This window comes from Podarcis muralis, chromosome 7 (assembly GCF_964188315.1).
Source record: "Podarcis muralis chromosome 7, rPodMur119.hap1.1, whole genome shotgun sequence".
Classification (NCBI taxonomy): domain Eukaryota; kingdom Metazoa; phylum Chordata; class Lepidosauria; order Squamata; family Lacertidae; genus Podarcis; species Podarcis muralis.
The window spans coordinates 1,981,247-2,009,147 of record NC_135661.1 but is presented as its reverse complement, the minus strand read 5'-3'; the positions used below and the strand labels follow the sequence as shown (position 1 = coordinate 2,009,147).

Sequence of the window (27,901 nt, the reverse complement as noted above, 5' to 3'; positions counted from 1 at the left end):
GGAGCCAAAACGTTCGACTCACAAGACGTTCGGGATCCAAGGTACGACTGTACAGTCATACCTCATGCTACATTTTTTCAGGTTACGTCCCGCGGTGACCCGGAAGTACCGGAAAGAGTTACTTCCGGGTTTCGCTGCTCACACATGCACAGTGGCGCCAAATCACGCTTCGCGCATGTGCACATGCGCCAAATCATAACCCACGCGTGCACAGACACACCGCTGCAGGTTACACTCTTTTTATGTTGCGAATGGGCCTCCGGAACAGATCCTGTTCAAAACCTGAGGTACCACTGTATATTATAAATATATACCGCATTTTTTGCTCTATAAGACTCAATTTTTCCCTCCTAAAAAGTAAGGGGCAATGTGCATGCGTCGTATGGAGCGAATGCAGGCTGCGCAGCTATCCCAGAAGCCAGAACAGCGAGAGGGATTGCTGCTTTCACTGCGCAGCGATCCCTCTTGCTGTTCTGGCTTCTGAGATTCAGAATATTTTTTTTCTTGTTTTCCTCCTCCAAAAACTAGGTGCGTCTTGTGATCTGGTGCATCTTATAGAACGAAAAATACGGTACTTTGTAATGGGTATGTATATAGGAGGCGTGGGGGTGCTGAAGGACCCTCCTAGCAGGGTCTGTGGTCCGAGTTTGCATAGGGAAGGATGCTTCCAGCCTCGCACATAGCAGGACCCGCCTTCCCGGCCCCAGGGGGCAATACCTGGTCCCTGTTCCACGAGGAGCTGGAGCACTGGCGCGAGACCCCCATGCAGAAGCAGCGCAGGCAGCCTTCGGGGTTTGCGTGGCTCAGGTGGAACGAGCCCGTAGCACATTCGTTGCACGACTGTCCCATGACGTTGGGCTAGGGAGAAAGAGAAGGAGGAGGAGGAGGAGAGGGCTGTAGTGATCAGGTGGGATTACTATGAGGAATTATGAAATATGGAGCAAGGCATTGTGTCCGTGATGAAAGTATTGCGTTGACTGGGTTTGATTCATTGACAATAATTTCTGATCCCACAAGCCTCTGCATCTCTGCCCATTTTCTCTACTGTCCATTTTCTTTCTCTATGCCTGACAGGCACTTATCAGCATTCTAAACACAGGCCAGTTGTTCACCAGGCATCCTGGGTCATAAAGACAGTAGGTAGCTTCTCTGATGTACCTTTCCTTGGTTTTGTTAATCTTAGGGCCAGGAAGAGAGTTGACAAGGAGATTGTAAATACTACCTGTCCTTCCTCTCCTGTTTACTGCTGTTTATGATCTCCGGGGTTTCCTAAAAACATTCCTCCTTGTTTCCTATTTTATTTACTCTGAACTACGTATGCATGCTCAAGTAGGAAATAGTTTCTTTGTAGTTAAGAGGATTTCTTCTGATCTGACTTTGTCCCACATGGGTTTTTTTGAAATGCTCAGAGGAAATCTGATTGGTTCTTATGAACACTGTGTGAAAAGTTCTTTTGTGAATAAAATGACCTGGGCCAAGGGGTGGACAGGAATTATTATACGCACTCCTCCCAGAGTCTTGCTGATCAAGCCTTGTGTGTATTTTATTAATCAGAGTCCAATCCTTCCTTGCGTTGGGAATGCTACTAGGACGTTGCAGCAGAAGGACGAGAAAAGGAGATGGATCTCATAGACTCACCAAATGTCAGCAATCCATAGCATAATAAATCTGTTCAGCTCAGCTGAGGGTCACATTCTAGGCCATGCTAATATGTCACAAAAGAGTACAACTTAAAAGCCTTGTCATTGCCTCCTTTGCCCACCAAGGCAAAGAGAGACTGTCAATGACCCAGGCAGTCTGGCAGGTGACATCAATGCTTCTTCTCAGGGGGGGAAAAGGAGTCTGGGAGCTTTGTGTTACTCCTTGATTCCTGCTGTACCTTGCTTCCCGAATGGCTTGACTCCCAAACAAATCGGCTCCCGAACGCCGCAAACCCAGAAGTAAGTGTCCCGGTTTGCAAACTTTGTCGGAAGCCAAATGTCCGAAGCAGCTTCCGATTGAGTGTAGGAAGCTCCTGCAGCGACTCGGAAGCCGCACCTTGGTTTTCAAAAAGTTTCAGGAGTTGAACGGACTCCCGGAACGGATTAAGGTCGAGAACCAAGGTTCCACTGTACTTCTGAAATAATCTCATGCTGAGAACAGAAGCTCAGCGGCTGGGCAGATGTCCTTGGCCCAGTAGACCTGAAGGAGCGTCTCCACCCACATCGTTCTGCCCGGACTCTGAGGTCCAGCGCCGAGGGCCTTCTGGCGGTTCCCTCATTGCGAGAAGCAAAGCTACAGGGAACCAGGCAGAGGGCCTTCTCGGTAGTGGCACCTGCCCTGTGGAACGCCCTCCCACCAGATGTCAAAGAGATAAACAACTACCTGACATTCAGAAGACATCTTAAGGCAGCCGTGTTCAGGGAAGCTTTTAATGTGTGACATCTTAGTGTACTTTTGGTCTTTGTGGAAGCCGCCCAGAGTGGCTGGGGAAACCCAGCCAGATGGGCGGGGTACAAATAATAAATTATCATTATCATTATCATTATCATTATTATTATCGGAGCTCCTCTTGAAATTTAATTTATGAATTCATTTATCATGGCAAAAACCCAACCGTAGACTCCACAGATCTGGGGCCTTCCCATTCGCAAAAGGTGAATGAGGGGATTTCAAGTTTCACCGTTTTGTCTCATTTTGCCACGCCAGACCCAGGGGCGTCTTGGCTGCCGCACCTCCAAGCTGTGGCCCAGCTTACCTTGCACTGGCAAGCACCATCTGAGGCTTCGCTGCTCCCTCTCTTGTCGCACTCGATGGTGCTCTGCCCTACACAAGGAGTAAAGAGAGGTTGAGAAAGACAAACCCAGGCAGGAAAATGTCTTTTTTCCACCATGGCCTAGCTAAAACCCAGCGTAAGGTCTAAGTCAGTCCAGAGGAGCTTCCTTGTATTTATGCTTAAATCATCCCGACGCGCAGAAACAGGAGGACTAGAATTTTCGTGCGGCAGAGCTTTGCATGCCAAAGGCCGCAGGTTCAATCCTGAGTGTCTCTAGGCAGGACTGCGCAAAGACCTCGGAAAGCTCAGCTGGTCAGTGTAGAATGGCAAAACCAGCAGGCGAAAGGAAGCAAAACAAGGTGAGAAAGGGGGTAGAAACGTCTGAGAAGAGAACCTGGAAGAGCTGAAGAAGTGCAAGGAGGAAGGCAAAGAGACAGGGTGCAAGGAGCAAGCAGGTGGGTGACAGAGGGGCTGGACTCTCCTTGAAGCGGGTCAGACTAGATGACTCTTGAAGGTCCCTTTCCAACTCTGCAATTCCGTGTGAAAGAAAGGAGGTGGTGACAGTTATAGGAAATGAGAAAGTGTTGGAATGGTTTACTAAAGATGAAGAAGTTAAATCGGTTATGATTCAATGGGCAGGAGACTTTGGGTAAAACGTACAGTTTGCAGCACGGGGAAAATTATGGAGAGAGGATTTGAAATTCACGGCGTGTTATACATTAAAAGAAAATGATATGGAAATGATGCATCACTGGTATTTAACTCTGAGTAAATTAACAAAAATGTACAGGACAAGTTCAAATGTTTGTTGGAAATGTAAGGAAAAGGGAGGCACCTTTTATTGTATGTGGTGGAACTGTAAAGTAATAAAGGAATTCCAGGAAACGATATACAATGAATTGAAAAAAATGTTTAAAATAACATTTGTTAAAAGACCAGAAGCCTTTTTGTTAGGAATTGTAGGTGCAGAACTACCAAAGGAACTGAAAATATGGTTGATGTATGCTACAACAGCTGCAGGGATGCTTCTAGCCCAGGGTTCGAAAGACGACAAAATTCCTATCAGGGTGGACTGGCTGATGAAATTATTGGACTATGCAGAAGTGGCAAGTTTAACTGGGAAAATCAGAAACCAGGAAGGTCAAAACTTCAATAAAGAATGGGACAAATTTATATTATATTTGAAAGACCACTGTAAACACTTGAACTCTTTGGCAGGTTTTAAATAACTCTTGCAATGCTACATAGATTTTGGATACAATGGAGGATTGTAAATTAGATGGACTTATAATATGCAGTTTTAAAAAGTTACTCAAAGAACCCACAGAGGGGAGAAGTCTTGAGTTTCAGAAGAATCTTGTGTAATTCTTATTATTTGTGATTACAATTGTGAATGAAGCTGTAAAATCAAATAAAAACTCTTTTTTTAAAAAGAAAAGGACAGTGAGGGAGCGGGGAAGGATAAGAAAACGCAAATGTAATAGCGATGACGACTTGCCCTCTAGTGGAGTATCAACTTCAGGACTAGGGGGGAACCCTGGAAATCAGATAGAGAAAGAAACGTTCAAACATTTGGCCAGCAATACGTGAAATATTGGCTTATGTGTACCAGGTGGGGAGAGCGAAGCAGGCCAACGCTTCAGAGTTGTGAGATGCGGCAAGATGGTAGCGCTATTAAACTTAGATTGAACGTGACACTGTGGTTCCCACATTCATGTTTGGCCTCAAACCTAGCTGAAGGTTGATTGATTGATTCAAATGAATCTCAAAGAGGCTTACACCCAATAAATAACCATAACATAACAAAACATACTAGCGCATCGCGAATACAACACACGTCATATGAAATAAATCACAATTTTTCAGTGAAACAGTTTCAATCTTTAAGAAACTGAACAAAACAGCAACTAAAAAAATAAGCCAAACCTCACAATTACGGCAAGTCATGTGATTAACAAATCAATGCGGCATTTAGAATCTACAAAACGATATTAAAAGCATTAGCAAAATAGCAACTGAAAATATAATCTAGGCACTAAGTTTATTCAAACGATCTCTGCACCCCCATGACTCATAACCTTTCACTCTGTTCAGTTCATTAAACAGTTCATTAAAATACATATAAATGCACATAATGCCTATTGTTAAGCCAGCTCTTAAGCCAGGAGCCAAGGGCATAAAGCTGCTTCCTATGTTCCTCCTTAAACCAGCCCTTGATTCGGAACAATGAGGACTAGAAACTTGCTTAATTTTCTTTTCTTTCTTTTTTGTTAGAGCATTTATTAATTTTTCCAATAAAAAACTTCCAACTAACATATCAAATCATAATCCAATAAAAATAAAAAACTAAAATTAAAAAAAGTCAAATTGTCTTCCAAATTGTAATTTTGATTTTAAGGCTTCCCACAGTCGGAACCTCGAAGCATATCCAAACCTCAGTCCTGCCTCTCATCTCTCATCGATATTTTCCATATCTCGATTTTATCTCTCAAAAAAACTTGCTTTATTTTCAATTTTTAAAAAGAGCACAGCTCGGCAGCATTGCATCTGCTTTGCATGCAGAAGGTCCCAGGTTTCATCTCCCGGTAGGGTTGAGAGAGACTCCCTGCCTCAAACCCTGGAGAGCTGCTGCTGCTGCCAGTCAGAGTTGGAGCAAGGGTCTGACTCTGGACGAGGTTCCCCTGAGAAGGCCTGAAAGCTCGTCCTGACCGGCCTGCGCCCTCATTAGCAGAAGAAACTTCATCAGGACATGGGTGCTTGAGCTGAGATTCCTGCATTGCAGGGGGTTGGACTAGATGACCCATGGATCCCTTCCAACTCAAAAATTCCTATGATTCTAGGACAAGTTGTGAATGGAAAACAACAGGCGCATTGCTCTTCTCCTTGGGGGGGGGGGGGCGCCAGTCCGCAATCTCCATTAGCCAATTTCTCCCTCTCTGCTCCATGGCACAATCCTATTCAGGCATACTCAGAAGGAAGTTTCAGCAGGTTGTTCTCAACAGAGTCCTACTCAGAGTAGACCCACCGAAATGAATGGGCCTAAGTTAGCCATGTCCCTTCATTTCAATAGATCTAGTACCAGAGACAGCCGGCAGTTATTCGATGCTGAGTTTTCGCAGCTTTTGCTCTAACAGTGTGACTCTGGAGTCAAACCTGAATTGCGTGTCTTCAAAGGTTGTACTCACCAATCCTCACACATTTTCCTCGTGGCTGGATGGGGTCTCCTTTGAAGCCAGGAGCACATCTACGGGTGGAAATATGTTAAGTTGGAAGTTTATCCTCCTGATGGGGGTCAGCGTCCCCCAGAAATCACTTTGTGGCCAAGGGTAGGAAACATCTCTGCCCCCCTCCCCAATGTTGCTGGACTCTAACTCCCATCAGCCCCAACAGACAGCATGCCCAATGGTCAGGGATGACGGCAGTAGTTGTAGCTTACTAGCATATGGAAGACGTGAGGTCCTGTATTTTAAATACAAGGTAAAGTTATGATGGAGGTAGTCAGGAGCAGTAAAGGCAAGTGATGGCCTAGTGCAGGGATGGGGAACATCTGTGTCCCTCCAGATCTTATGGGACTCCCAACTCCCATCAGCCACAGCAGCCAACATGGCCAAAGGTGAGGGGTGATGATGGGAGTTGGAGTCCCATAACATCTGGAGGGCCACATCTCTCTCATTCAAGCATTAAAAGGTGGCAGACTGGCAATGGAGTGGGCAGTGAAGGCAAGTGACGGTCAGGGATGGGGATCCTATAGCCCTCCAGATGTTGTTAAGACTCCCCAACTGATCCCTGTGTTTCAAAATGGCGAAGTGGTGATGGAGGTAGCCAGGGGCAGTGAAGGCAAGTGACGGTCCAGTTCAGGGATGGAGAACTTGTGGTTCTCCAGAAACTACTGGACTCCAACTCCCAGCAGCTCCAACATGCAATTTGAAACTACAACAAGGAGCCCACTCACTTTTCGCAGCGACGTCCGGTGTAGCCTGGGGCGCAGGCATCGCAGGTGGCCTGCCCGTCTGTGTCGAGGAAGCAGGAGTCTGAAAACCTGAAAGGAGAAGAGGGCAGTGTCACCATGGGCACCACCATCCCGAATGCAGGCTGCTAGGTGCACGGCTGGCAGGGCCTATATCGGCCTGGATGGTGGGCGAGGGCAGCTTCCCAGTTGCGGACTGAGTGGCCCATGTCAGTGGCCCATTCACAGCTGCCTTGCTTATCTATTTATTTGCACAAATTTCAATGCCACCATCATTAAAATATATTTTCTATTATATATCTATGTATCTCTATGTCTATCTGCCTGCCTGCCTAATCTACCTACCTACTCTTATTTGCCTTCCTAATCAATTGATCATCTATCTATCAACCTGCCTACCTACCTAAGCTACTTACCTACTCACCCTGTTTACCTACCTCATGATGGTAAAGAGCATAAAATCCACGATAAAAAATACGTTCGTAAAAGAAGCACAAAATGTATCACAAAAGGGTAGGTCAGACCGATACATCCGCACAGCTCAATTTCAGGAAAAGCCAGGTGTGTTTTAAGCAGGGCACCTGAATGCCAGCGCTGCAGGTGGTTCAGCAGGAACACATTCCAATGGGCTAGTGCCATGACACTAAAAGCCCTGGAAGCGCATGGCACAACTAAAGGGAGGGGGGCTCTTTCCTTTCGGGAGGATTGAATTACCCAGAAAAAGGCGTTCAGTGGTACCTTGGTTCTCAAACGCCTTGGTACTCAAACACCTTGGTTCCTAAACGCCAAAAACCTGGAAGTAAGTGTTCCGGTTTTCAAATGTTTCTCGGAAGCCGAACATCTTATGCGGCTGTCTGCTATTGTTTCCGGGGCGCCTGCACCAATCAAAAGATGCGCCTTGGTTTTCGGACATTTCAGAAGTCAAACCGACTTCTGGAACGGATTAAGTTTGGTGCTTTTGTTCTTGCTATTTATTTTGCGTTTTTGTTATTGAGGCTTTTTCAGTTCATTTGTTTTTGTGATTGTGTAGAACCCAGTTCAGCTATTGAACTAACTGACTGATTAATTGATTAATTGATTGTGTGACTGCGGAAATGAATAACAGCCCCCCCACCCAAACAATGACTATCATCAGTGCAGGTAAGGAAAAAATAATAATTTTAATTTACAATATTGTCTTACTTATTTTATAGTACAATACATTGTACTATAAAATAAGTAAGACAATACATTATAGTACAATACATTGATTATTGGGTAAAAGCCTCAGCGCCTAGGGCTTGCCGATCGCATGGTCAGCGGTTCGAATCCCCACGGCGGAGTGCGCTCCCGTTGTTCGGTCCCAGCGCCTGCCAACCTAGCAGTTCGAAAGCACTCCCGGGTGCAAGTAGATAAATAGGGACCGCTTACTAGCGGGAAGGTAAAAGGCGTTTCCGTGTGCTGCGCTGGCTCGCCAGATGCAGCTTTGTCACGCTGGCCACGTGACCAGGAAGTGTCTCCGGACAGCGCTGGCCCCCAGCCTCTTGAGTGAGATGGGCGCGCAACCCTAGAGTCTGGCAAGACTGGCCCATACGGGCAGGGGTACCTTTACCTTTACATTGATTATTGCTTTTATTTTATGGATCAATGGTTAGAAAGTAAAATTCATGTTAAATTGCTTTTTTAGGGGTCGTTTTTAAAAGCCTGGAACAGGAAGTTTTTAATGTGTGACATTTTAATGTATTTTAATCTTTGTTGGAAGCCACCCAGAGTGGCTGAGTGGGTGGGGTACAAATAATAAATTATTATTATTATTATTATTATTATTATTATTATTATTATTATTATTATTATTATTCCATTTTGCATTACTTTCTATGAAAAAGCATGCCTTGGTTTTGGAACGGACTTCCGGAATGGATTAAGTTTGAGAACCAAGGTACCCCGTACAAGGCAAGGTGTTCCCAGAGGTAAATTCATGGATATGGACTCACCGGACTCCCTGTCCTTCCCTGCAGGCTCAAGGTTTGCTTTCAGGGCAACAGGAAAATGGCAGGCACACCCACCCCCGGAAGCTGTGCATCTCGGTCCTTTCCTAATCTCCTCTCCTGCCAAGCCTGCCGAGAGCGCAGAGGGCAGGCGGCTGCTGACGTCCTCCAGGACAAACCCCGATGACGATAACCCGCGATGCAAAGACCCTCGGCTCACTCACCTGCGGGGGGCTTCGGTGTACGGGCAGGGGCAGGGGCGACAGGCGGTGGGGGTGCCCTTGGTGGCGTCTCCAAAGAAACCCGGCTTGCATTTGTTGCACTGGGGCCCTTCGGTGTGGTGCTGGCAGTTCTGTGGGGCAGGGGGAGAAGCGGAAGAGACAAAAGGAAGAGGGAGGTGAAGGGCAGGGCGTAGCTTTCCCCAAATCCCTCCCCCCGCCAGACAACCCACTTCGCGCCCCTCCTCCAGCAGCCGTCACCACCCCCGCCACCAGCTGGCAAGCTTACCAGGCAGTAGCCAGAGAACGGGCCGCAGGTGCTGGAGTGCCCGTTGCAGTTGCAGCCAGAGCACGTGCCCAGGTAGGGCCCGCCGGGCACTCGCTTGAAATGGGTCTCGCAGCGCTCGCAGGAGAGGCCGGCGTACCCAGCAGGGCACCTGCAGAGAGACAAGCGGGAGGTGAAGACAGCGGAGGAGAGAGGATGGTTTATGGGCTGCCAGGAAGGACACTGCAGACTCTCTGTAAGGCAGGCTGCAGAGGCGACAAACTCAGCCTGCAGGTCGCATGTGCTGAAGAAGCATGGCTCAGTGGTAGTGCAGCTGCTTGGCATTCAGAAGGCCCCAGGTTCCCAACGGCAGCATCTCCAGTGAGGGCTAGGAGGAGACTCTCGCCGGAAACCCTGCAGAGCAGCTGCTGCCAATCAGTGTGGACAATACAGAGCTATGGATGGAGAAAGGATGCGACTTGCAACTCAGGTACTAATGTCAGCAGGTTAATTTCAGTGGGGCTACCTTTGAAGGTATGAGACATGGGTGGCGCTGCGGGTTAAACCACAGAGCCTAGGACTTGCCGATCAGAAGGTCGGTGGTTCGAATCCCCATGACGGGGTGAGCTCCCGTTGCTCGGTCCCTGCTCCTGCCATCCTAGCAGTTCAAAAGCACATCAAAGTGCAAGCAGATAAACAGGTACCGCTCCGGCGGGAAAGTAAACAGCGTTTCCGTGCGCTGCTCTGGTTCGCCAGAAGCGGCTTAGTCCTGCTGGCCACATGACCCGGAAGCTGTACACCGGCTTCCTCGGCCAATAAAGCGAGATGAGCGCCGCAACCCCAGAGTCGGCCACGACTGCACCTAATGGTTAGGGGTCCCTTTACCTTTGAAGGTGACCTGGAAACTACAACTAATCCAGAATGTGGCAGCAAGACTGGTGACTGGGAGCAGCCGCCGAGACCACATAACACCGGTCCTGAAAGACCTACATTGGCTCCCAGCACGTTCCCAGACACAATTCAAGGTGTGGTGCTCAGCTTTAAAGCCCTAAATGGCCTCGGCCCAGTATACCTGAAGGAGCGTCTCCACCCCCATCATTCTGCCTGGACACTGAGGTCCAGCTCTGAGGGTCTTTTGGTGGTTCCCTCAATGTGAGAAGTGAGGTTACAGGGAACCAGGCAGATGGCCTTCTCGGTAGTGGCACCCGCCCTGTGGAACGCCCTCCCATCAGATGTCAAGGAAATAAACAACTACCAGACTTTTAGAAGACATCTGAAGGCAGCCCTGCTTAGGGACGTTTTTAATGTTTGATGTTTTATTGTGCTTTTACTTGGGGACGCAGGTGGTGCTGTGGGTTAAACCACAGAGTCTAGGGCTTGCCGATCAGAAGGTCAGCGGTTTGAAACCCCGCCACGGGGTGAGCTCCCGTTGCTCGGTCCCTGCTCCTGCCAACCTAGCAGTTTGAAAGAACGCAGTGCAAGTAGATAAATAGGTACCGCTCCGGCGGGAAGGTAAATGGCGTTTCCGTGCGCTGCTCTGGTTTGCTAGAAGCGGCTTAGTCATGCTGGCCCCGTGACCCGGAAGCTGTACACCGGCTCCCTTGGCCAGTAAAGTGAGATGAGCACCGCAACCCCAGAGTTGGCCATGACTGGACCTATTGGTCAGGGGTCACTTTACCTTTAAACCACAGCAAGCATCTGGTGGTGACTGAGCAAAGGGCCATCTCCACAAATGCATTTGAAGGATTCAGTTTGCTTTTCCGTGAAGTGATGCTATCGGCCGATTGTGGTGTTTGCTCAATCGGCCCCAGCATGCTGCCCTTCAGACACTTTACACTCCAATACCCAGTCTGCCCCATCCAGCTCAGCTGTATGGCACTGGAGCTGATGGGAGCATGGGGCTGAGTTGGAGTCCAAAGCTTAGCAAACAGCTGCTTCGGACAGCTCCGTTTTGGAGAGAGAAAGCAGGCTGATACAAACCTCTCTATCCCAATAAGCAAGTTGGCCACGACTGGACCTAATGGTCAGGGGTCCCTTTACCTAATACAGTGGTACCTCTGCTTAAGAACTTAATTCATTCCAGAGGTCCATTCTTAACCTGGAACTGTTCTTAACCTGAAGCACCACTTTAGCTAATGGGGCCTCCCGCTGCCACCGCACTACGATTTCTGTTCTCATCCTGAAGCAAAGTTCTTAACCCGAGGTACTATTTCTGGGTTAGTGGAGTCTGTAATCTGAAGCGTCTGTAACCCGAGGTACCACAGTATTCTGTTGGGAGCCACCCAGAGTGGCTGGGGAAACCCAGCCAGATGGGCGGGGTATAAATAAATAAATTATTATTATTATTAATATTATTATTATTATTATTAGCCTCCTCTGAGCAGGACTAATTTGGACACAACCCACAGGTGCAGGGTCGCAGCAGGCTGGCTCGAGCCCCACCCCATTTCCTGCCCAGAACCACCCTGGATGTCAGCAGGTGCTCCCATCGCTGGCACACCTGCATTCCTCCACACCATGCGCCAGGCCCAAGCCGGTGACCTCCGTGGTGGTTGTGTCCATGACGATGTCGCTCAGCCCCACACTGGCCATCCGGTTGTCATAGACGGTCTGGATCATAACCGCCTCCAGGTTCTGGAGGGTGAGCAGCAGCTCCTCACGGCTGACGGAGGCTCCCGACTCCTTCTCCCAGTGCTCCTGCAGGGAGACACCCAGCGGGTGAAGAAAGGGCTAAGCGAAAGCTGCAGGAAAAATCCCCTAATTGCGTGGGCTGCCCCGAGAGCGCTAGCAAAGAAGGCCACAAATCTTGTGACTGTCAATGTTTTAAAGAAATGGTCTACTAAAAAACCCCAACACATACCACTTCAATCATAAAAATCTATATGGAAAACAAGAGGGGAGAGACCCTTTTTGGACTACAGTGGACCATCTGGATACGAATTTAATTCGTTCCGGCGGTCCGTGTGCACCGTGAAAAATCCACATCCAGAGGTACCACTTCTGGATACTTCTGGGCTTGCTGCTTTTGCAACCCGAAGTTTACGTTACTCAAGAGTAACGTAACCTGAGGGTCTACTGTATCTGAAGAACGGCTATGGTCAAATAAAAACCGAATTATGAATTACGAGCAGCGGAATGAAGTACCACTATCCAACTCGGTAGGTATAAGGTGGGAATGAAAACGTCATGGAATTAAAGGTGGGAACTCAAAATTGAAAGAAAAACATATGTTGAAACAGAAGCAAACTTGCAAAACCTGTGAAAATCAATAAAAAAAAATGTCTATATGAAAGAAAAAACCAATCAAAGTATAAAATAAATAAGGGTAATGTTGCTTCTACCCACCCAACCCAGCTTGGCTCACTTGTTTGAGTCACCTTTCTTTTTTTTATCCCCGTAGCCAAAGACTGCCCCAGAATCATCATACATACATCATAGGAGGTGGTCTACAGCAGAAATCCTGTCTGCCAGGATACCTAATAATGGTTGCTGATAGCATTATGGGCAGCCTGGCCATTCTTTTTTTCCTTTTTTTAAAATGAATTTTATTAGTATTTTCCACACAACAACAACAACACGAAAGATATCAAAAAATAACAATACACAACACACAAAAATCAACATTTGAAAACTAAAAAAAAACACAACAAAAATCCATATCTTACAAGTTAATATTATAAACACTAAAACAACAACAAAACCTTGAGTCACCTTACAGTTCAATGTGATGTGGCAGTTATGAGTATTTGCCTCTGAGGGGCAGGGAGAGATCTGGATTCAAATCCTGGCTCAGGCAAGAATTTTGTGCTGGGCAGAGCCCACTCTCTCTCCCCCCTCCCAACCCAGCCTACTTTGCAGGGGTGCTGAGAGGAGCGTTCAGCCTCAGCAGGATGGAACAAGCCCTCCCCATTCCAGCCACACTCACCTCGGTGAACTGGACCTGGCGCTGGTTCACCACCGAGGGCTGGGTGGGCACCTGCACGCGGTAGATCAGCTTCTGTCCATTCCCCACAATCACGAGGTTGGGTTTCTGCACAGGCTCCGATTGGCCCCTGGCCAGGCCGTAGCGCACCTTGAAGCGCAGGAAACCTCCATAGGAGTCCACCTGCAGGCAGAGCAGAGAGGGAGGGAGGTCAGGAGGGGGCAACCCAAACGTAGACCCTGGCCCTCCAACCCACCCCCATTAATCCATGTGCCCATTCAGCAGAAATGTGAGCTGGGAACCTTCCTTGGACGACTGCAGGGTTGTGGAGGGAGAGAAAGTTAAACCCTGAAAGGAGGGAACCATAATTATAGGGACAGAACTACCTAAATCATATAGAACTTGATTCATGTATGCTTACACAGCAGCAAGAATGTTACTTGCGCCAAAATGGGAAAGAATAGAAGTCCCAGCAAAGGAAGAATGGATACAAAAACTTATCTGACGAAAATGTTCCAATTAACATTTGTTAAAAAACCTGAAGGATTTTTGTTAGGGATTTTAGGGAAAGACCTGCCAAGGAAATTTAAGAATATCTTCATGAATGCGACAACGGCAGCAAGAGTCTTAATAGCACAAGGTTGGAAGAATGAAGAAACTCCGACTAAAGAACTATGGCAAGAGAAACTGATGGACTATGCGGAATTGGCGAAATTGACATATAAACTATGTGGTAAGGACAACTGTGACTTTAAAGAAGAATGGGAACCTTTTACAAAGTATTTAAAGAAACAACAAAATGAACTGGACTCCTTGGCAGGTTTTGAATAAACATTCACAAATTTATTATTAATAACATATAGATATTATATGTATAGCTGTACATTGGTACCTCTGGTTAAGTACTTAATTCGTTCCGGAGATCCGTTCTTAACCTGAAACTGTTCTTAACCTGAAGCACCACTTTAGCTAATGGAGCCTCCCGCTGCTGCCGCGCGATTTCTGTTCTCATCCTGAAGCAAAGTTCTTAACCCGAGGTACTATTTCTGGGTTAGTGGAGTCTGTAACCTGAAGCGTATGTAACCTGAAGCGTATGTAACCCGAGGTACCACTGTACTGTTAAAATGGAAGGGGGTCAAACCATCGCAAGAGGTGTTAAAATTTTGGGAGGCTGGATAGTTACAATGGAATGGTCTCAGTGGTGGGGCACACATTTTTATTCTTTCTTATTTATTTGTTTGTTTGTTTGTTTATGATTATTACTTTAATCATTAATCATATTACATTAATAAATATGAAAAAAGGACAGAATCCTGGAAAAAGGAATAAGACATAAGCTCTGAGCCCCTCTCCCCCACCCTGTGGTTTGGCTTAGTTACATGGTTAGATAGTTACAATGGAATGGTCTTGGGGGTGAGGTGCACATTTTTATTCTTATTTATGTATGATTATTACTTTGTCAAAATAAAACAGCAACAAAAAAACAAATACAAAAAAAGGAAAGAAAAGGCAGCTAATCCTGTTCTTAAAACTGGCCTATCATTCAGCGCCATGAGAACTCGAACTCGCTCCTCTCACCTTGTTCCCCAAGAACTGCCCCGGGAGCATCCAGAAAGAGTCGTGTACCAGGAAACGGCGGGAGAGATCGACCAGCTGGAACTCCTGCAATCCGGGGTCAATCTGCAGCTGGGTCGAGGAGAGGGGCGGCGTTCCGGGCTGAGAGGGGGTCGTCACATTCACCCCTGGGGAAAGTGACACGGGAATGGTGTGATAAGAATTTTAAGGTCTTAGATATATATTAAATGTTCATAAATGTTCATAACAGATCAGCACAGGAAGACCGACCTGAAACCATTTTGATTCCCAAACTGACCAAACGTTTTCTCTGCAAGGTCAAAGGAAAATGGAAAAGCTTCCCCATTGCATTTTCCTTCACAAATCCTCTCTTAATGGCACATTTAAGATATGAATAGGGCGTGAGTCTGTGACCTGGCTCAGGAACTAAGTATTTATCATTACAAAAGACTGGCCAGGCTTCCCAGGCAATCCAATCAAGTGACCATTAAACAGGTAACCTGGCAGACAGGAGGTAAACAAAGCACTCAGATTTCTGCTGTAGACCGTCCTTTCTGTGATGTAGGTATGATGTATCTAGGGTGGTGGTCTTGAGTTACACCCCTTCTGTGTGAGGGGAGGACCCTGTTGCAACAGATCAATAAAGATCAGGCTTACTAGCTGCTTTGCTTCTCACTGGTTGGCCTCTGTTATTTTCTCCTACAAATAGGGAACCTACGTAAGGACTCTATATGGGCTCTTGGATACCCCATAAGGGAAAAGGGCAGATTGATTTTGATTACAACAATAGCAGGGGGATGTCGCAGGGCACCTGGTTGGCCTATGTGAGGCCAGGATACTGGGCAAGATGGGCCCCCTGGGGCCCGATCCAGCAGGGTTCTTCAGAGGCCTATTAATGCCACCAGATATTCTCTGAGGAAAAGTTAGTGGAAGACCACCTCAAAACCCAAAGCCCTCCTCCCCCCTTCCCCTGTTATAAGAATTCTTAGGTCCCAAGTGGGACACAGGTGGCGCTGTGGGTTAAACCACAGAGCCTAGGGCTTGCCGATCGGAAGGTCGGCGGTTTGAATCCCCGCCACGGGGTGAGATCCTGTTGCTCGGTCCCCGCTCCTGCCAACCTAGCAGTTCGAAAGCATGTCAAAGTGCAAGTAGATAAATAGGTACTGCTCCAGCAGGAAGGTAAACGGCGTTTCCGTGCGCTGCTCTGGTTCGCCAGAAGCGGCTTAGTCATGCTGGTCACATGACCCAGAAGCTGTACGCCGGCTCCCTTGGCCTGTAAAGCGAGATGAGCACCGCAACCCCAGAGTCGTCCGCGACTGGACCTAATGGTCAGGGGTCCCTTTAACTTTACTTTAAGGTCCCAAATATACAATAAACATTCATAAATGTACAAGGCAAACACATACATAAATATATAAACTACATGTCTGAAATAGTACAGGAGAGCAATCCTGAAGTCACTTTGAGTCTCTGAAACTGACCTCAAATATTTCTCTGCAAGGAGGAAGGAAATGGGAAAGCCTCTCCATTGACTTTTGCTTACCTGTCTTAAGGACATATTTGTGTATGAATAGGGTGAGCCTGTGAACTGGATTCAGGAATTAAAAGTATTTAGCATCACAAACAAAAGGCCAGGCTGCCCAGGTAAAGCAATCAGTGGCCATTATCAGGTATCCTAGGATTTCTGCTGGAGACTGCCTCTTGTGATGTATTTCTGATGTAGACCACCCCCTTCTGTGATGTATGTATGATGCTTTGGGGGGTGGTCTTGTGCTACAGGGTGGGCAATTTCAAAAGTCTATATAAGGGCTTGCACACCATTGTTCTGGGTCCCTCCTCCCTCCTGTATGTGGTGAGTGAGGACCCTGTCGCAACTGTCGGATAAAGATCAGGCTCACTAGCTGCTTTGCTTCTCAATATTCTCTGGTTGGCCTCTGTTATTTTCTCCCACCGATAGGGAACCCACGTAAGGACTCTATCTGGGGTCTTGGGTACCCCAAAAGGAAAAGGAGAAGTTTTTTCTTATAACACCCCCAACCCACTTACCTTTGAAGTTGTCGGGTGTGTCGAAGCGAAGGCGGATCTGGCTGCGGTGCCGGCTAGTTCCACGGCAAGATTTGGTGATGCCAAAACAAAAGCAGGGGAAACACTGGGAGGTTTCCTCGTTGTGAAAGTGTCCTTCTGGGCAAGGTCCTGGGGTGGGGGCGAAAGAGGAGACTGTCAGGGATCCAGGGTGATGGATGGACATGCCAGCAGGCTTTTAAAAAAAGATTTCAGTGATGTAAATCAAACAAATTAATACAGCAGCATAGTATATACAGGAGAGACATAAAATTTGGTTGGGACGATACTAAAGGCCAGTAGGAAAGTGTCCTGTCAAGAGGGAGTCCTGCGCATCTGTGTTTGTTGCATGTACACTAGTGGCCAAAATTGTGGAAACCTTTTGGGAAAAGTGTATTTTCGTGGTTTGATGGCTCATAACACCACTTTCTTTTGGAGTAATACCATAAAATTATATATCAATGGAAAGATAATTTAATGAAGAATGTAATGCAACAAGGGCTGTTCAGTTACCTATATTCTATCAAAAGCTATAGCCAATAACCAGAAAAAGGAGTGTTTAAAGAGCCGATCATTAAATTATCATTTCCACTGCTATAGAATTTTATGGTATTTCATAGATCTGTAGTCTTGGAAGGGGTACAAAGGTAATCTAATCTAATCCCCTGCAATGCAGGAAACATTTGCGGGGCTCAAACCGGCAACCCTGAGATGAAGAGTCTCATGACTGAGGTTCTGGCAGGCAGCAGCATCTATGTCAAGAGCTTCTGAGAGTGTAAGCCTTTCACAAGAGCATTAAGAGTTTGCTGGATCAGGCCAATGACCCAGTCTCCTGTTCACACAGGAGCCGAGTGCGAGAGTGCCTGTGGTTTCTGGCACCTGAGATTCAGAAGTAGTGCTGCGCCCAACTCTGTAAGCAGAGCAGAGCCCTCTCCTCCATGAATTTCTCCAGTCCTCTTTTAAAGCCACAGGTTAACTACGCACTGTGTATAAGTCCCAACCAGAGAAGAATGGCAGATTAAGTTGATGGATTATGCCGAAATAGCCAAAATAACCGGAGGAATCAGGAAGACCAAAATTGTAATAAGGAACGGGAAATTTTATAATCTATCTTAAAAACCATTCTAAACAGCTAAAATCGTTAGTAGGATTGGAACAACACTTGTAGTTTAATGGTGAATTTTGGACACAATGGAGATGTAAAAGATTTGGATTATCATAAAAGATGCAGGAGGAAATGATTAATAACAGGACCCACAAAGGGGAGGAGGGAACTCCAGGAGAGTCCTTGGAATCTTGTTTTTATGTTGTTTGTTGGATATGTGATTATAAAATTTTAATCTGAAAAACCAAATAAATATTTTTAAAAACACACACACACACACACACACACACACACAAAAAGAACTACGCGCTGTTTAAAGAAATGCTTCAACAGATATGCTAATTAGATGGATAGATCAGCACCTGCCCAAACGGTCCCCACCCCGCCTTTCTCGCCCCTCTGGCTTACCTCGTCCAGGTGTGAGGCTCAACACTCCATCAGGGATGCCAAAAACCATCCCCCGGGCGTTGATGGCCTCGCAGGTGTAAGCTCCCTGGTCGGCCTCTTTTACGTCTTCGATAACCAGTGTCCCCCGCCCGTTCTTGCTCGTGATGGACACCCTGTGGCCGTAAGGGGCAGAGTCAGCATCCCAAAGCCCAGGTGGTGGAAGAAAAAGGTGGGGGGAGTGGAGACCAGACCACCCGCAGCTTACCTGCGGCTGCTGGGGATGTGGCCCCAGTTTAGCCTCCAGGTGATGATGGGGGTGGGGACGCCCACGGCCACACAGGTGAAGCGGACTGTCTCTCCAGGGGCGGCCTGGATGGATTCCTCAGGGGGCGTGATCACCTGGGGAGGGGCTAGACAGGGAGAAGGATCATAGAGTTAGAAGGGGTCCAAAATATCACCTAGTCCAGCTTCTTGAAGGCAGGAATTGCAAAAGAAAGGGGGGAGCATCTCTCTCGTGCTCTCCTTTCACCTCAACCATGAAATCCGCAAATGGAAATGCCTACCCAGCAGTGGCCTAATGGTCAGCATGACGGACTAGGGCCTGGGAGACCAGGGTTCGAATCCCCACTTGACCACAAAGCTCACTGGGTGCCCTAGGGGGACAGTCACTGCCTCTTAAGTCTATCTTACCCCACAGGGTTGTAGTGTGGATTAAATGAGAATCATGCACACCAACACCACCTTGAGCTCCTTGGAGGGGGGATATAAACGCGATAAAATATTGGCTGGGATTATAGCATTAAGCTCTGAAAGGATTCTAGTATTTGACTGCTGTACTGAGCTGCAATTTTGCAATTCGGCTGTGATCCACCTCTATGGAGTTCCATCCTTATTTCAGACACTGTGATATATCGATATAGGTCCGTATAGTAAAAGCCATGGTTTTCCCAATAGTGATGTATGGAAGTGAGAGCTGGACCATCAAGAAGGCTGATCGCCAAAGAATGGATGCTTTTGAATTCTGGTGCTGGAGGAGACCCTTGAGAGTCCCATGGACTGCAAGAAGATCAAACGTATCCATTCTTAAGGAAATCAGCCCTGAGTGCTCACTGGAAGGACAGATCCTGAAGCTGAGGCTCCAATACTTTGGCCACCTCATGAGAAGAGAAGACTCCCTGGAAGAGACCCTGATGTTGGGAAAGATGGAGGGCACAAGGAGAAGGGGACGACAGAGGACGAGATGGTTGGACAATGTTCTCGAAGCTACCAGCATGAGTTTGACCAAACTGCGGGAGGCAGTGGAAGACAGGAGTGCCTGGCGTGCTCTGGTCCAGGGGGACACGACTAAACGACTAAACAACAACAACATAGGGCACCCCCATTGGTTGTTTACCCTTCCATGGACTCCCTGCAGGCAGGCAGGAGTCAAGATACAGCCTGGCTTCACCTCAATGCCTAAGACAAACCACTCACATCTGTAATCAATAAAAGTGTGGCCTATTTGAACCCATAAACCAAATATTCTGTGTCAGGGTGATTTATTGTTTTCCTGGGAACTTTGTGGTTCATGTGCCTCAGGACACAAATCATATTCAAAGTCCACTTTTGGGGAGGGGGCTTAACTCTTCCCACTCCATCTTGCTCTCCACCCCCACCCCCCACCCCGAACTCACTGCAGCCAATCTCGTCAGAGCGATCTGCGCAATCCGTCTCGTCGTCACACTGGTAGCTGGCTGGGATGCAGGTGCGTGTGGACACGCAGACGAACTGGTCTGGTGCGCAGGTGTCCCCGGGGCCCTTGGTAGCTGCAGAGAGGACAAGAGCATTAGCGGAGCAGCCTGGGGTGAAGAAACGGGCTCACCAGCTTGATATTGCTTTAGTGTGGCAGCACCTACACTGCGGAACTCCCCGCCTCTTGACCGTCAGGCAGGTGCCTTCATTGTACAGTGGTACCTTGGTTCTCAAACGCCTTGGTCTTCAAACAACTTGGAACCCAAACACTGCAAACCCGGAAGTAAGTGTTCCAGTTTGCAAACTTTCTTCAGAAGCCAAACGTGCTCCGTTCTGAGTGCCACACTTCCAATTTGAGTGTTACGCGGAGGTCTGTCTGCTTTTGCTATTTATTTTGCGTTTTTGTGGCTCTTTTTTTTTTTTTTTTTTTTTTGACTGTGTGGAACCCAGTTCAGCTACTGATTGATTGATTGTGTGACTGCAGTTCATTGTTTATTGCTTTCATTTTATGGATCAATGGTCTCGTTAGATAGTAAAATTCATGTTAAATGGCTGTTTCAGAGGTTGTTTTTAAAAGTCTGGAACGCATTAATCCGTTTTTGCATTACTTTCTATGGGAAAGCACGCCTTGGTTTTGGAATGCTTTGATTTTGGAAAGGACTTCCAGAACGGATTAAGTTTGAGAACCAAGGTACCACTGTACACTTCTCGGCACCTACTGAAACGTTTCCCAATGGAGCAGAAAAGACTATTTATGTACGTGACCATGGCTGCTCGGATGTTATTGGCCCAGAGATGCAAAGAATATAAAGTCCCAACCAGAGAAGAATGGCAGATCAACTTGATGGATTAGGCCGAAAAGGCAAAAATGACCAGAAGAATCAGAAAGCAAGAACGCCAAAAATTTAATAAGTAATAGGGAGAATTTATAACTTATCTTAAAGACTACTGTAAACAGTTAAAATTGTTAGAAGGACTGGAATGGCACCTGTACAGTGGTGCCTCGCAAGACGAAATTAATTCGTTCCGCAAGTCTCTTCGTCTTGCGGGTTTTTCGTCTTGCGATGCACGGTTTCCCATAGGAATGCATTGAAAATCAATTAATGCGTTCCTAGGGAAACCGCCTTCAGACCAGGTCCGGGGACAGTCTGTCCCCCGACCTCTTCTGAAGGCTGGGGGGGGGGGAACAAGGGCTTTTCTTTCCACCCCCAGCATTTTAAAAAAACCCGGGACAGCGGAGGACTTCTCCGCTGTCCGGGGCAATCTTAAAATGCTGGCGGGCGGCATTTTAAAATCGCCCGGGACAGCGGAGGACTTCTCCGCTGTCCGGGGCGATTTAAAAGCTCCTGGGAAGGCAGGCAGGGGGGACAAAGACTTTTGCCCCCCGCCTGCCTTCAGAAGAGGTCCAGGACCTCCGATGCCGGGAGGCGGGGGGAGGCTTTCCCGCCCCGCCGTCCGGCTTCGGGGCATCGTTCCGAAGCCCGGCGGCGGCGGGAGGAGGTGTCCCCGCCCCGCCGCCAGGCTTCGGAGGAGGTCCGAGGACAGCGGGGAAGACACGCTGCGCTTCCCCGCTGCCCCGGAGATTTCCCTATGGGCTGTCGTCTTGCGAAGCAAGCCCATAGGGAAATTCGTTTTGCGAAGCGCCTCCAAAACGGAAAACCCTTTCGTCTAGCGGGTTTTCCGTCTTGCGAGGCGTTCGTCTTGCGAGGTACCACTGTAGTTTAAAGTTTTGATGCCATGTGGATGACTGCCTTCAAAGCTTCATGTATATGCTTGGCAACTGTTTTAAGAATTTTCAGTAAAGTTGATAATACATAAACAAATAAACACAAGAAAGAAACGGTTGTATCCAATGCTAGCCCAAATGGCCACCTGCCAGTGATTCTTGCATTGCAGCGGGTTGGGCTAAATGACCACTGGGAGTCCCTCCCAACCCTTTAATTCTATGATTCTATGAATACTGAGGACATACCCGTTGAAGTTACCAGAAGCGCCTAACTTCACCACATTAATTCCAATGGGCCCCCTCTGCTGCTGGTCCTACTCAGAGTAGTAGTAGTAGTAGTAGTAATAATAATAATAATAATAATAATAATAATAATAATGACCCAACCCTGCCCATGTGGCTGGGTTTCCCCAGCTACTCTGGGTGGCTTCCAACAAAATATTAAAATACAGTGGTCTGTTAAACATTAAAAGCTTCCCTAAACAGGGCTGCCTTCAGATGTCTTCTAAAAGTCTGGTAGTTGTTTTTCTCTTTGACATCTGCTGGGAGGGCGTTCCACAGGGTGGGTGCCACTACGCACCGATGTAGATCCACTGATGTTGACTGGGCATGACTAACTTCGACCCCATTATGGTGGTACCTCTAGTTACAAACTTAATTCGTTTCGGAGGTCCATTCTTACCCTGAAACTGTTCTTAACTAGAGGCGTGCTTTCGCTAATGGGGCCTCTTTCTGCCGCTGCGCCGCCGGCACACAACTTCCGTTCTCATCCTGGGGCAAAGTTCTCAACTCCAGGTTAGCGGAGTTTGTAACCTGAAGCGTTTGTAACCTGAGGCGTTTGTAACTCGGGGTACCACTGTAATTCCAAGGGTCCTGCTCCAGGGGGAACTTCGCTGGATCCATTCCAAAGGGCCTCAGCTGTGGTGCTTGTGTTAAGCCCTGGGACACGAAACCCGGATGCAAATCGACAAACCCCTGGCGCTCCCAAAACGCTTACGGCAATTCAGCTCGTCCGAGCCGTCTGTGCAGTCGTTGTCCCCGTCGCATCGCCAGAGCTTGAGGGCGCAGTGACCGTTCCGGCACTTGAACTCGTTGGGTTCGCAGGGGCTGGGGGTGCCTGTCCGGGAGACAGAGAGAGAATTCAGAAGCTGGTACCCGGCCATGACCCACAAAACCCTCCCCATCTGTCAGGGGTTCTCTGAGCAGCAGAGGGACGGGCAATGTTACCCCCCAGGGGTTGATTCTAACTCTAAAGATCCAGGACTCAATGTTAAAATAAGTTGAGATTTCTCTCAACCAGATTCCCAAATATCTAACTTTTTTTAACATATTTTCACACCAGACATTTTTTCTAACGTATTTTTCAACTTATCATTTCTAATGTCATAATACACAGCAATGGAGAGAGGGGACCAGCTGGTCTTGCTCCTTTTTCTATCTGGCATTTGTCTGAAAGAATATTATTTATTAAAATATTTGTGGATTGATCAGTATAGATCGCTTTAATTCCAGCCAGGAAAGATTTCCCTATTTCCATTTTCTCTAATACAGTGGTGCCTCGCAAGACGAAATTAATTCGTTCCGCAAGTCTCTTCGTCTTGCGGTTTTTTCGTCTTGCGATTCACAGTTTCCCATAGGAATGCATTGAAAATCAATTAATGCGTTCCTAGGGAAACCGCCTTCAGACCAGGTCCGGGGACAGACTGTCCCCGGACCTCTTCTGAAGGCTGGGGGGGGGGGGGGACAAGGGCTTTTCTTCCCACCCCCAGCATTTTAAAAAACCCTGGGACAGCGGAGGACTTCTCCGCTGTCCGGGCGATCTTAAAATGCTGGCGGGGGCGATTTAAAAGCCCCAGGGAAGGCAGGCAGGGGGGACAAAGACTTTCGCCCCCCGCCCGCCTTCAGAAGGTGTTCCCGCCCCCCCCCCGGCCCGGCTTCGCAGCAGCGTTCCGAAGCGGGGCGGCTGGGGCAGGTGTTCCCGCCCCCCACCCGGCTTCGCAGCAGCGCTACGAAGCCCGGCGGCTGGGGCAGGTGTTCCCGCCCCCCCACCCCGCTTCGGAGCAGCGTTCCGAAGCGGGGTGGCTGGGGCAGGTGTTCCCGCCCCCCGCCCGGCTTCGCAGCAGTGCTACGAAGCCCGGCGGCTGGGGCAGGTGTTCCCGCCCCCCCACCCCGCTTCGGAGCAGCGTTCCAAAGCGGGGTGGCTGGGGCAGGTGTTCCCGCCCCCCGCCCGGCTTCGCAGCAGCGCTACGAAGCCCGGCGGCTGGGGCAGGTGTTCCCGCCCCCCCACCCCGCTTCGGAGCAGCGTTCCAAAGCGGGGTGGCTGGGGCAGGTGTTCCCGCCCCCCGCCCGGCTTCGCAGCAGCGCTACGAAGCCCGGCGGCTGGGGCAGGTGTTCCCGCCCCCCCCACCCCGCTTCGGAGCAGCGTTCCGAAGCGGGGTGGCTGGGGCAGGTGTTCCCGCCCCCGCCCGGCTTCGCAGCAGCGCTACGAAGCCCGGCGGCTGGGGCAAGTGTTCCCGCCCCCCCCCACCCCGCTTCGGAGCACCGGGAGAAGCGATCTCCCCGCAGCCCCTTGCTTCAAAAGAGGTCCGGGGGCAAGCTTCGTTTTGCGAAGCAAGCCCATAGGGAAATTCGTCTTGCGAGGCAACTCGAAAACGAAAAAACCTTTCGTTTTGCGAGTTTTTCGTCTCGCGAGGCGTTCGTCTTGCAGGGTACCACTGTACCTTAATCAAAAATGGCCAAGAAATATTATCAAAAGCTTTCTCCACATCTAAAAATATTAATGTGGCTTGTTTTTCATTTCTCACTTCCAAACACTCTATTAAGTTAATTAGATACCTTACATTGTCCTTCATTTGTCGGCCTAGTAAGAACCTGGCTTGGTCTCTGTGGACTGATGTAGTTACCATCTTTTTTAATCTGTTAGCTAAAATTGTAGCAAATAGTTTATGATCACAATTCTAGGACTCGATGATCAATCAAGGCCCTACTTAGCCCCACAAAACAGAAGCTGATGCTAGATTACTCTGTGGCCCTGGTAAGCTGTAGCTCTGCAGCAGAACATCTGCTTGGCATGCAGAAGGCCCCAGGTTCAATCCCTGGCAGCTTCTCCAGGTGGGGAATATCCCCTGCCTGATGGGCCACTGCTGCCAGTCCGCGTAAAAAGGTAAAGGTAAAGGTACCCCTGACCATTAGGTCCAGTCATGACCGACTCTGGGGTTGCGGCGCTCATCTCGCTTTACTGGCTGAGGGAGTTGGCATACAGCTTCCGGGTCATGTGGCCAGCATGACTAAGCTGCTTCTGGCGAACCAGAGCAGCGCACGAAAACGCCGTTTACCTTCCCGCCGGAGCGGTACCTATTTATCTACTTGCACTTTGACGTGCTTTCGAACTGCTAGATTGGCAGGAGCAGGGACCAAGCAATGGGAGCTCGCCCCGTCGCGGGGATTCAAACTGCCGACCTTCTGATCGACAAGCCCTAGGCTCTGTGGATAATAGATAATAGACTTTATTTGCGTAGCCGACAGGCCATAGCATCAAAGGAGAAACACCGACAAAAATACATTACAAATATAAATACCATAAAATCTTATGACCTATTAAAACCCTAGGTAGAAGCTGGATTATCATTCATCAATGACCCTCTGTCCCATGGGCGGCGGCCTTTTCCCTGGTAGATTGTTCCAGGTCGGTTAAGTAAATAGACCAGCCAAATTGCAAGATTATAAATATAAATATAACCTCGGAGGGATGGAACCCACAGCGCCACCCGCGTCCCGCCAGTCCATGTAGCCAGAGCGAAATGGTCTGACTCTGTACAAGACTGCTCCTTATATCAATCAGTGCATTTTTCAGCACCACAAAGACTAGAAAATTTGCTTTCAAGCCCCATGGTGGGACATCTGCCTTGCATGCAGAAGGCCCCAGCTTCCATTCTCCAGGTAGGGCTGGGAATGTCCCCCTGCCGAAACTCTGGAAAGCTGCTGCCAGTCAGTGCAGCCCACACAGAGCTAGGTGGATCCGTGGTCCGGCTCCTCAAGCAACTCGCCAACGGGCGCTCACCGCATCTGCTCTCGTCGCTTCCGTCGCTGCAATCCCTCTCCCCATCGCAGAGGTAGTCCCGGGGGATGCACTGCTTGTTGGAGCAGACGGCCTCGTCCTTCCGGCAAGGTCGCGGGAAGGGGGGCAGGGAGGGCTTGGCAGGGAAGACCCCAGGCGGAGTGGTGACTGGGGCTCGGCGGGTGGTCACTGAGGCCGTGGTAGCGGGCACCCGAGTGGTGCCGGGCCGGGCGGAGGTGACAGGCGGCCGAGGGGTGGTAATGCCTGCAGAGAGGGGAGAAAGGAGGAAGTCAGTGCCTCGTCCCGAGACTTCCAGAGTTCTGGTCTCGAACTCAGAACTTGCCTCTCCCGGACGACGCAAGGGAGACTAGGATGAATCGCTTGATCCTCGCTGTGGCTTGATAGAGAGGGGGATGCCGGGAAGTCAAAAGGATAAGGAGAATTCAAATTCTCCTCATCTTTATTTTATATACAGTCAAACCTCGGTTGTCAAACGTAATCCATTCCAGAAGACCGTTCGACTTCCAAAACGTTCGACAACTGAAAACTGAAAGCGGAAACCTCAACACGATAGGGAAACTCAAAACAGTAGCACATTCAGCTTCTGAAAATCGTTCGAAAACCGGAACATTTACTTCTGGGTTTGGGGCGTTTGGGAACCAAAACATAATGGAGGCATTCGGGAACCAAGGTTTGACACTCTGTGTGTGTGTGTGTGTGTGTGTGTAAAATGTTTATTAAATCTTCTGTTTTACAATTTAAAATACTCATTTAAACATCAGAAACCTGGAAGATAGAAACTTTAATAAGGAATGGAAAACATTTACAATTTACCTAAAAGAACACTGTAAACAACTAAAAACTTTGGCAGGATCTGAGCAATGCTTGTAATGTTTCAAAAATTAAGGAAAAAAGGGATTATTTTAAGAAAAAAAGAGAAAATATATGTAATGCAGTAGAAAAAGTTTGATAATGGAAACCATAGAGGGGTGAATCAAAGGATTCAGGGAATCCTAAATGTTGATGATTGTGATTAATGATTGAATACAAATGCACAGTGTGAAATTGAATAAAAAATATTAAGAATAAAAGAAGAAGTGCTAAAAGTTTTTCTTTTTCCCAAATGGGGCAGGGGGCAGCAACAGCTTCTGCCTAGGCCGCCCCCTGCCTCGTTCCTCACCGCAGCCGTCCTCGTCCGAGGCGTCATCACAGTCGGCGTGGCCATCGCAGCGATCCTCCAGGAGGACACATTCGCCGTTGTCGCAGCCAAACTCATCGCTGCCGCACTCGGGAGCTATAGAGTTGGAAGGGATACCAAGAGTCATCTAGTCCAAACCCAAGCAATGCTGGCATTACGGACTCGTGGGGGTGAAAGGGATGCCGGCCGTGAATTCTCTGCCCCCCCCCCCCGCCGCCCACTGCCATCTATGACGGAAAAGTTACTTTTGCTGGGCAGGTTGGGTCCCCAAGTGTTTTCTTTTTCTTTTTCCCTGCCAGCAAACAGTTAACGAATGGCAGCCTCTGATTGGCCAGGGTTCCAGGAGGGGGACTTGAAAAGGGGAGGATTTTGAGCAAGGGTCAGCAAACTTTTTCAGCAGGGGGCCGGTCCACTGTCCCTCAGAGCTTGCAGGGGGCCAGACTATGTTTTGGAAAAAAATAATGAACGAAGTCCTATGCCCCACAAATAACCCAGAGATGCATTTTAAATAAAAGCACACATTCGACTGATTCCCGGACCGTCCGCAGGCCGGATTGAGAAGGCGATTGGAGTAGGGTTGTTAAAAGGGTGTGTAACTGACAGAAAACACCTTCTTTAAGAACCAAAGTATTAAGCGGCAACAGCTGTGCAACAGCTGAGAAAGAGCATTATAATCTGAAGTAGCCTATGTTTTACCCACTTTGTGTCATAAACTTATTTTGTTAAATAAAATCGCTTGTTTGTTTGATCAAATCCTGCCTGAGACTCCAAATTATTAAGTTTTTCCTCACACAAGTCAGCCACAAGATAATCTGGATAGGTAAAGGTAAAGGGACCCCTGTAAAGGTAAAGGATAGGTAAAGGTAAAGGGACCCCTGACCATTAGGTCCAGTCGTGGCCGACTCTGGGGTTGCGGTGCTCATCTCGCTTTATTGGCCGAGGGAGCCGGCGTACAGCTTCCGGGTCA

General features: G+C 48.3%; 1 protein-coding gene across 1 annotated transcript in view; it reads right to left on the bottom strand.

The window, feature by feature from the left end:
* The window catches only part of LOC114602821 (basement membrane-specific heparan sulfate proteoglycan core protein), a 154,075-nt gene that overhangs the window by 109,190 nt on the left and 16,984 nt on the right, over nucleotides 1–27,901 (bottom strand). Inside the window, exons 6-22 of the mRNA XM_077930990.1 lie at nucleotides 26,917–27,030; nucleotides 25,740–26,000; nucleotides 22,677–22,796; nucleotides 19,896–20,027; nucleotides 18,488–18,632; nucleotides 18,244–18,395; nucleotides 16,716–16,862; nucleotides 14,673–14,836; nucleotides 13,098–13,277; nucleotides 11,673–11,869; nucleotides 9,197–9,344; nucleotides 8,914–9,041; nucleotides 6,708–6,794; nucleotides 5,941–5,999; nucleotides 4,254–4,292; nucleotides 2,738–2,805; nucleotides 718–858 (exon numbers count right to left, since the gene is read on the bottom strand). Of these exons, the coding sequence (XP_077787116.1) occupies nucleotides 718–858; nucleotides 2,738–2,805; nucleotides 4,254–4,292; nucleotides 5,941–5,999; nucleotides 6,708–6,794; nucleotides 8,914–9,041; nucleotides 9,197–9,344; nucleotides 11,673–11,869; nucleotides 13,098–13,277; nucleotides 14,673–14,836; nucleotides 16,716–16,862; nucleotides 18,244–18,395; nucleotides 18,488–18,632; nucleotides 19,896–20,027; nucleotides 22,677–22,796; nucleotides 25,740–26,000; nucleotides 26,917–27,030 (2,282 nt within the window). The remainder of the gene's footprint in view (nucleotides 1–717; nucleotides 859–2,737; nucleotides 2,806–4,253; nucleotides 4,293–5,940; nucleotides 6,000–6,707; nucleotides 6,795–8,913; nucleotides 9,042–9,196; nucleotides 9,345–11,672; nucleotides 11,870–13,097; nucleotides 13,278–14,672; nucleotides 14,837–16,715; nucleotides 16,863–18,243; nucleotides 18,396–18,487; nucleotides 18,633–19,895; nucleotides 20,028–22,676; nucleotides 22,797–25,739; nucleotides 26,001–26,916; nucleotides 27,031–27,901) is intronic.